This window comes from Sus scrofa, unplaced genomic scaffold, assembly GCF_000003025.6.
Source record: "Sus scrofa isolate TJ Tabasco breed Duroc unplaced genomic scaffold, Sscrofa11.1 Contig1202, whole genome shotgun sequence".
Classification (NCBI taxonomy): domain Eukaryota; kingdom Metazoa; phylum Chordata; class Mammalia; order Artiodactyla; family Suidae; genus Sus; species Sus scrofa.
Window position 1 is genome coordinate 33,750 of NW_018084832.1, and position 9,973 is coordinate 43,722.

At 40.8% G+C, this 9,973-nt stretch overlaps 2 protein-coding genes across 2 annotated transcripts; one reads left to right on the forward strand and one right to left on the reverse strand.

The window, feature by feature from the left end:
- Positions 1 to 327: 327 nt before the first annotated feature.
- On the forward strand, positions 328 to 1,410 carry LOC102165881 (vomeronasal type-2 receptor 116-like). The gene is given in 2 exon segments (XM_013995405.2): positions 328 to 920; positions 923 to 1,410. Coding segments are annotated over 2 exon segments (918 nt in total). The 5' UTR covers positions 328 to 490.
- A 6,655-nt stretch (positions 1,411 to 8,065) lies between these two features.
- LOC102166003 (olfactory receptor 2AE1-like) lies at positions 8,066 to 9,066 on the reverse strand. The gene has a single exon (XM_005661895.2). The coding sequence runs from the start codon at positions 9,026 to 9,028 to the stop codon at positions 8,066 to 8,068; it is 963 nt and encodes a 320-aa protein (XP_005661952.1). The 5' UTR covers positions 9,029 to 9,066.
- Between the last annotated feature and the right edge of the window lie 907 nt (positions 9,067 to 9,973).

Consider the following 9,973-nt stretch of genomic DNA (forward strand, 5'->3'; position numbering starts at 1 on the left):
TCTAGATCTACAAAAACTGGGATACCAGCTTGGTCACAGGCGGTGGTCAGTAGATGGTTGCTTTTGAGTGAATGAACCCAGAGGATGTCCTACTCTGCTCATATTTAAGTGAAATAGTTGTATGTAATTACCTTTTTGTTGTGCTCACACCTGTGGCATATGGACATTACTGGGCTAGGGATCAAACCAGGACCACAGCAGTGACCCAAGCCACTGCACTAACAACGCCAGATTCTCACCCAGATGAGCCACAAAAGAATTCCCAGTTTCAAAGAAAAAAACTTGTTCTGTGGCATATGAGGATTAACAAAGCTCTATGATCTTTAATATACCAAGAAAAAGTAGACAACATGAACTTGGAATTTTTCTCTCTGTCTTGTTCCTTTTTTTTTGCTGCTGAATTAGAGTCTTCTGAGTAAATGTGAGTATGTGAAGAGCTCATGAGAATCACTGAACCCACGGTAATGGCACGTCACTTCTCTTGCCAGATATGAAGCAATGTGTGAGGTGTGCAGAGGATCAGTACCCTAATAGTGACCAAGACCATTGCCTGTCAAAGGTGGTGACCTTCCTGGCCTGTGGAGATCCTCTGGGGATGGTCCTGGCCTGCACAGCCCTTGGTCTGCCTGTGCTCACAGCTGGGGCTCTTGGGGTCTTTGTGAAGCACAGGGACACCCCCATAGTCAAAGCTAATAACCAGGCTCTCAGCTACATCCTGCTCATCTCCCTCATCCTGTGCTGCCTCTGCTCCTTCCTCTTCCTTGGCCGTCCCAACACTGCCACCTGCCTCCTCCAGCAAATGCCCTTTGGGGTCATCTTCACCATGGCCGTTTCCACCACTTTGGCTAAAACCATCACTGTGGTCCTGGCTTTCAAGGTCACAACCCCAGGGAGCATGATGTGGCAGTGGTTGCTCTCAGGGGCCCCAGTGCCCTCACTGCCATCTGCTTCTTGATTCAAGGGACTTTCTGTGCAGTCTGGTTGGGGACCTCTCCCCCTTTCATGGACATATATGCACATTCAGAACCTGCCCCCCTGATTGTCATGTGCAACAAGGGCTCTGCCATGATGTTATATCTTTCCTTAGGATACTGGGTTTCCTTGGCCCTCTTGAGCTTCGCCTTGGCTTTCCTGGCCAGGAACCTGCCCAACAATTTCACTGAAGCCAGGTGGCTGACATCCAGCATGCTGGTGTTCTGTAGTGTCTGGATCACATTCCTCCCTGTGTACAATGGCACCAAGGGGAAGGTCACAGTGACAGTGGAGGTCTTTTGCTTCTTGGCTTCCAGTGCTGGGTTACTGGGGTGCATCTTTGCCCCCAAGTGCTATCATATTCTCCTCAAGTCAGAGAGGGACACCCTGACAAGACTAAGGGGCAAAACCAACTCTGGAGAAAAAGAAATATTCTAAGATAGATTTTGTTTGTGTTTATTTCCTAAGACAATTATAAAGTTTGAAAATTTATACAAAACGTTGAGGAGTTGCCTCCATGCACCTTTATGTGGTTACCTAGCCATTCTGGCATTATTTTCCCCTTGATTTGTAAAGCCCCAGTTTTGGTAAACTACTTCCCTGGACATAAATCTCTGTTCTGTACTCACTCTTCTTTCATTGATTCTTTCCCTGAATGAATACTCTCTTCTTCTCACTTCCTAGTTTTCATAATATGTTTTGACAGCTGGTAACATTGTCTGGTATTGCAGTTTTACAGTTATTTTCTGTTTATTCTTAACAATTTTCTCTTTGACTTGACTGTCTGAATGGTCTTGGCAAGTTCCATAATGCACAGTAAAACATTTGGTTTGGAATAATTTTTATTTCAAAGATTAATTTGAAGAAGGGCTGACCTCTTTGCAATAAAGTTTTCCACTCTGAAATTCAGGTGATCTATCTTAGCTTTCTCTTTTTATTGGTTAAATTTTGGTTATGTTTTCTAAATGGTTATTTGGGTTGTTAAGTAGTGTATTGTTTCTTGTTTTTTTTGAGCTTACTGGTTTTCTCCTATTAGTTCTAAGTTCATTGTTTTGAATTCTAAGGTGTGCAAATAATATCAGGTTTCTTTCTCCTCCAGATAATTTTTTCTATACAATTGTATTAATGGAAGTCTTTAACACAATGCTTACTAGTAGTAGGAACTGTGAGGGAGTTCCCATCATGGCTCAGTGGTTAATGAGTCCGACTAGGAACCATGAGGTTGTAGGTTCGATCCCTGGCCTTGCTCAGTGGGTTTAGGATCCGGTGTTGCAGTGAGCTGTGGTGTAGGTTGCAGACACGGCTCAGATCCCACGTTGCTGTGGCTCTGGTGTAGGCTGGTGGCTACAGCTCTGATTCGACCCCTAGCCTGGGAACCTCCATATGCCGTGAGAGCAGCCTAAGAAATGGCAAAAAAAAAAAAAAAAAAAAAAGAAAAGAAAAGAAAAAAGAAAGGAACTGTGAGCTTTGTGTCCTTGGATTTGATGGAAATGTTTCTAGTATCTCTTTTTTTCAGTAAAATGTATGTTGGTGGTTTTCGATTATATCTTTTTTTAATTGAAATAAATATCTCATTAATGAGGAGTGTCCTGTATTCCACCCGTTAAGATTGTCATAAATGTTTTATATTGTGATAAAATATACATAATACAAAATTTACCATCTTAACCATATTTAAGTGCACAGTTCCATAGTAAGTACATTCATATGATGGTGCAACCAAATTCCAGAACCCTTTTGATCTTCTCAAAATAAAAGTCTATAAGAATGGGACAACTCCCCACCCCCTGGCTCCACAATTCTACTTTCTTTCTCTGTGAGAAAGAAAGTAGAATGTGTCTTTTGATGAAGACTTTATTTCACTTAAAATAATTTCCTTAAGGTTCATCCATGTGTAGCATATGTCAGAATTTTCTTCCTTTTTCAGGCTTAATCATATTCCTTTGTTTGTGTATGTACCACGTTTTATTTATCCATTCATTGATCAAGAAGCACTTGAGTTGCTTCCACTTCTAGGCTGTTGTGAATTACACTTCTATGAACAAAGGTGTGCAAATACCTCTTGGAAATGCTGCTTTTAATTCTCTGGGGCATATACCCAGAAGTGCAATTTCTGGATCACGAGGTAATTCTATTATTCATTTTTTGGGGTACCACCAAAACGTTTGCTCTGATGGCTGTACCAGTTTACATTCCCACCAAGAGTGCACAAGTAGTGCAGTGTCTGTGCATCTCTCCCAACACTTACTAATCTCTGCTTTTTAAAGAATAGTCATCTCAATAAGCTTGTGGTGGCAGCTGATTGTGTTAACAGATGTTTGTTTTTTCTTATTAAAGAGTGAGACTTAATTTTCTTATTTTAATAGTTATAAATGACATAGAACGTTATATTCCTCCAGGTGCACAGCATAGTGATTTGCTATGTGTGTGTTTCAAAATGATTGCCACACTAAGTTTAGTTAATTCACCTCACAGAGTTAGAATATTTTTCTTGTTATAAGAACTTCTAAAGTCCTTTGTCTTGGCAGCTTTCAAATACACAATTCTACATGATTAACTATAGTCACCATGCCATACATTAAATCCTTCAAACCCATTTACCTTACAACTGGAGGTTTTAATCTTGATCACCTTCACCTACTTCTTCTACCCTGAGCACCAACCCTGGCGTCACTAATCTGTTCTCTGTTTCTGCAAGTTGAGAGTTTTTGGAATTCTCTTATGGCACAGCAGGTTAAGGATCCAGCCTTTTCACAGCAGCGGCTTCGGTCCCTGCTGTGACACAAGTTCTTACACATGCTACAGGTGCAGCCCAAATAAATACACAAATAAAATTCGAGAGGTTTTTTTTGGTTCCACATATAAGTGATATCAGAAAGTATTTGTGTTTGTCTGACTCATTTCACTTAGCATTATGCCCTCAAGTTTCTTCCATCTTGTCACAAATGGCACGAAATCCTATTTTTTATTGTTAAATAATATTCCATTTATATATGAGTGTGTGTGAATATATATATATATATACATATATATATATATGTATATATATATCACATTTTATTTATCCACTCATCCATAAATAGACACTTGTTTTCCCTGTCTTGGATGTTATAAATAATACTGCAGTAAACATGATGGGGGGAAGACACATTTTCAAGGTAGTGATTTCACTCCCTTGAATATATACAGAGAACTGGAATTGCTAGATCACATTGTAGGTCTATTTGCAATTATTGAGGAATAAGCAGACTCTTTTCAGTAGTAGCTTTACCAGTGTACACTCCCACCAAGAACGCACAAGGGTTCCCTTTTCTCCACCTCCTCCCCAGCACTTACTGTGTTCTCTTTTCTTTCTTTCTTTTCAACTTTTTTTTTTCTTTTTAGGGTGGCACCTGTGGCATATGGAAGTTCCCAGGCTAGGGATCAAATCAGAGCTACAGCTCCCGGCCTACTCCACAACTACAGCAACATGGGATCTGAGCCACGTCTATGAGCTTCACCACAGCTCAAGGCAATACTGGATACTTAACCCACTGAGCGAGTCCATGGGTCAAACCCACATCCTCGTGGATCCTGGGCCACAGTGGAACTCCCTGTTTTCTCCTTGATAAGGGCCATTCTCCGAGATGCGAGGTGATGTATCTTTGTGGTTTTGAGTTGTATTTCCCTGATGATTAGTAATGTTAAGCACGTTTTCCTATTCCTCATGGCCATGTGGGTGTCTTCTTTGGAAAAAAAAAGTCTATTCAGTTCCACTGTCCAGTTCTAAGTCTTATTGTTCTTTTGCTATTGTGTGATCTTCTAATGTATTTTTGATATTAAACCCATATCAGATACATGATTTGCAAATATTTCTCTCATGCTCCAGGTTGTTGACTTTTTGATGGCTTATCCTGATATGAAAGGCTTCTGCTTTTTAGTTTTATGCAGTCCCACTTGTTTATGTTTGCTTTTGTTGCTTTTGCTTTTGGTGTCATACTCAAAAAATATTGTCCAGACTGATGTCCAGGAGCTTATACCACATATTTGGTTTCAGATCTTACTTTCAATGCATTAATCCAAAAGGAGATGGTTTTTCTTAAATCACATCCCAAGGGATAAATGAGATTGAGCATCTTTTCATGTGCTTGTAAGCCATTTGTATAACTTGTTTGGGAAAATGTCTTTGCAAGTCCTATGCCCATTTTTAATTGGGAACAATTTAATTTTTTTTCATTGTCTTTGAATTCTATTCATTCTTTATATATTCTGGATATTAATCTCTTATCGTGAAGCTTTTTCCTGTGTTTTCTCCTAAGAGTTTTATAGTTTTACCTGTTACATTTAGGATTTTGACACATTTTTCACTTAATCGTTTGTGTGAGGTAAGGAAAGGGACTTACATTTCTTTTCCATGTGGCTATCTGGTTTCCTCAGCACAATTTAGTGACAAAACTGTCCATTTCCCATTTAATGATCTTGGTGTCCTTGATGCTAATTATCTGGCCACACCTGTGAGGTTATTTTTTGGGGGTCTCTATCCTATTCCATGGTTCTATCCATCCATATTTATGGAAGTGTCATACTGTTTTGACTACTATAATTTTGTAGTAAGTTTCAAAATAAGGACGTGTGAGTCTTCCAGTTTTAGCCTTTTCCAGAATTGTATTGGCTACGTAGGTCCCTCGATTCCATGTGAATATTAGGGTAGGTTTTTCTATTTCTGAAAAAAATGCTGTTGAGATTTAGATAGTGATTGCCTTGACTCGGAGATCATTGTGGTAAGAAGGTGATCTTAGCAATATTAAGTCTTCTAATCTATGAAAACAGGGTATCTTTCCATTCATTTAGATCCCTTTAATTTATTTCAGCAGTTTTGTAGTTTTCAGTGTGCAAATCTTCCACTTCCTTAGATAAATTATTTCTGTTATTCCATTTGATTTCTATGGAAAGTGGAATGAAGTTGAAACCTCACCTTACACAATATACAACATTTAACTAAAAATGTACCAAGAACCTAATGTAAGAGCTCAAACTATAAAACTCTTAGAAGAAAATCTAGGGGGAACCTCATGGCAGTGCATTCACAAAGATTTCTTGGCTATGACACCTAAACCACAGACAACTAAACTAAAACTACATAAATGAGAATGTAGCAGAATTGTAAAACTTGCCTTTATTAAATGACAGAATCAACAGAGTGAAAGGCAACCTATGGAATGACAGAAAATATTTGTAATCCCTGTGTCAAAGAAGGGGTTAATACTAGTTCCTGTTGTGGTAGAGTGGGATCAGTGGTGTCTCTGCAGCACTAGCATGCAGGTTGAGAGGTTCCATGCCTGTCCAGTACAGTGGGTTAAAGGATCTGGCTTTGCACAGCTGAGGCATAGGTGAAAGAGTGGCTTGGATCTGATCCCTGGCTGGGGAAACCCATATGCCTCAAGTCATCCAAAGAAAGAAAGAAAAAAAAGGATAGGAGATTAATATCTAGAATATATCAAAATGATTACAGTTATGTAGAGTTATATCTCTTCTCAAGAGGGCAGGGGGATATAACACTGTCCTCTTTTATTTTTGGCAAATAATACATGAATAGCCACCCATCCACTTAGGTTAGGCTGTTTCATTCTATAATAACTTAATAGCATTCCTGACAAGGCCATATTTGTCTGACTAGAGAGAGAGGTAGCAGAGTAAAGACCAACTCTTTGTGTGTGTGTGTCCCTTTAGGGCTGCACTCCCAGAACATGGAGGTTCCCAGGCTAGGGTTTGAATTGGAGCTGTAGGCAGTGGCCTATGCCACAGACACAGCAATGCCAGATCTGAGACTTGGCTGTGACCTACACCACAGCTCATGGCAATGCCAGATCCTTAACCCACTGAGCGAGGCCAGGGATAGAACCTGTACCCTCATGGACACGAGTCAGATTCATTTCCAATGAGTCACAACAGGAACTCTAAGACCAACTCTTGCTAACTGGGATGGAGACCTAGCTGTTTATTCAACACCCTTACGCCTTCCAAAACAAGCCAGGCGTCGTTTCTGTAAAAATCAATTCTCCTTGATTGTGCTGTGTTACAAGGCAAATACAACGTGAGGGCTAGTGGTGAATATGGCCCCAGCTCATGATGAACAGCCCATCTTAGCTCATCATCTTGAGGATGCCAAAAGGCTCTTTCTCAAAGGGAAAATACCTGCCTGTCAAAGAAAGCATAACCTTGCTCCCAAACATTGTGTTACTCCTCTGAAGATGGTCACTAAGCTGAACAAAGCGTTTAACAGCTAGAAGAAGCAAGAAATAGGAATAGAAATCTGTCCATCACTTTGGCATCCCTCAGCCCATTAGACTCCAGGACAGTTCACTGAGATGTCAGATCCGTGAGATCACAGGGGAGTAATACATGGCTATCGTAGAAAATGACTCTTACTAAGGGATCTGTTGTAATGTTTATTTATATAATCAGTTTCCCCTCAATTGAATATCATTCATGTCAATTGAGTTAGCAAGGAGTCTTGGCCATTTTCCCTTATTAATCCATGCAGTAAATAGTGCGCAATTATGTCATGTCATGTTGGTTCCCAGCTTGAGTGAGAAATAGTAAACATAGCAGAGCCCTTGCCCTCTTGAAACTGTCATTCTAATACAGGCAACAGTAAGTGGACTATAATATAACATATTATGCAAATCATGCAGATGAGGTTCACAAAGTACAAACAGGGGACAGAGAATGAAGATACTGCTTTAAATAGGAACTTAAGGAGCCATGTTTGGACAAGGTCACTTTCAAAATGAGATCCAAAAGAAACTAGAGAGTGTCAAGAACATTCATGACTTGACCTTCGTCTTAGTCTCCAGAACTGTGAGAACTGAGTGTTTGGTGTTTAAGCCATCCCATTCTATGGTATTTTTGTTAGGGCAGCTCAAATGAACTAAGGTAGTTCTCTATGGTGTTGTAGTACTCTATGCTCTCAATACCCCTGAGACCAAGATTGAATACTGGAAATGTCTGTTAAACATTTAACTTTTGCAGCAGTCCTCAGGGATTGGTCCCTTGAAAAATCTTTAAAATTTACTGACGACAATTTAAGGAGCTTTAACCATTTGTCGCACACTCAGGGCAACCGCACTTTTGGGTTTTGAGTGATCATCTCTCTCCCCAGCACCCTCTTCAGAGCCTTAGCTATATCTTTATTTCGGAGAGTGTAGATTAGAGGATTCAGGGTGGGAGTAATGATAGTGTAGAACACGGAACCCACTTTATCTTGCAATGGGGTGCGCTGGGACCTGGGCCTCATGTAGGAGAAGATGCAGGCGCCAAACCAGAGGGAAACCACAGTGAGGTGAGAACTACAGGTGGCAAAGGCATTCCTCTTACTCCCAGCTGAGTGCATGCGAATGACACTGCGGAGGATGAAGATGTAGGATGCAGAAATCAGGACGATGGGGAGAAGGAGCAGGACGATGTCACTGATGTACACGGCGATTTCATACACAGTGATGTCTCCACATACCAACTGCACAACTGCTGGAAACTCACAGTAGAAGTGGTGGATGTTCCGGTGCCCACAGAAAGGGAAGTGCATCAAGATCACTGTGTGAATGAGAGAGTTTACTGATGCTCCCAACCAAGACATAACAGCCATCATCTGTCCCACCTTTCTGTTCATGAGAACAGCATAACGCAGTGGGTGACAGATGGCCACATAGCGGTCATAGGACATGAAAGTTAGGAGAATACACTCAGCACAACCCAGAGACAAAAAGAGGAAGTACTGAGTGGCACAGCCCACAAAGGAGATGGACTTGGTGCCAGAGAGGTAGTTGATGGCCATCTTGGGGATGGTGGTGGAGACATGCATCAGATCCATGAGGGAGAGCTGGCTGAGCAGGACGTACATGGGGGTGTGAAGCCGGGGGTCGGCACAGATGAGGAGGATGGTGAGGGTGTTGCCACTCACCGCAATCAGGAAGACCACCATGGTCAAGGAGAAGAGGAAAGCGTGGGCCGGGGAGTCATCAAAGAGCCCTTCCAGGATGAAGTCAGCCAGAGAGGAGGTCTGATTCCTCTGCCCCATCTCTCCTTTCTCTGCCCCTGGGGAAAGAGGAAGTGGGGACCAAAGTGCTATTGGAAATACTGGGGTTCATCCAACCTGACAGAAGCATCTTTTGATCTAGAAAGTAATTCTTCTAATTTTCATGCCTTATAGTTGATGTAGAATGTTGTGTTATTTCTCCTGTATAGCAAAGTGATTCAGATTCTTTTTCTTAATTTTTATTATAGTTTATCACCAGATATAGAATATAGTTCCCTGTGCTATACAGTAGGACTTTATTTTTGAAAGAAGGTTTAAATTTTTCTTCCATTACTAATTATTCAACAGCTCTAATTGTTGAAATAATTGTTCTTTAAATTGTAGAACTTCATATATCTGTTCGTGTATATGTTTTCTCTGTTCACTGTTCACTCTGATGTTCCAAAATATGTAGAGCCAAACTTCTAAACAGAGTCTCTCCTCACTAAGGAAGAATTATGTAGACACACATGTATATACTCATGTTCTTTTATAAGTGTACATAATATGCATGTGCTTTTCATGCATACTCTAAATTTTATATATAATATCAATGTAATCTTTCAGATTATTTCATATATCAGTCAGGGCTTAACCAGAGAAGCTGAACCACTGAAAGATTTATATATATATATATGCACATTTAATGGTTTGCGCAGAAAGGTGTCCTTACTTGACTGTGAAAACAGGTTAAGCAGGTCTGTGTAAGGCTGTCAGCTTTGTGTCTGATGCTGGAACTTGCAGTCCATGGGGCAAGCAGCCAGTCAGGAAAGATGGATATTAAGTGCAGTGAGACAGTTCCCTTGTGGCTCAGAGGGTTAAGTAATAGGCATTGTCAGCGCAGTGGCTCTGGTTATTGGAGTGGAGCAGATTTGATCCCTCCTGGGAACGTCCACAGGCAGTGGGTGCAGCTAAAAAGAAAAATGAGATGATGGATCAAGGTCAGGC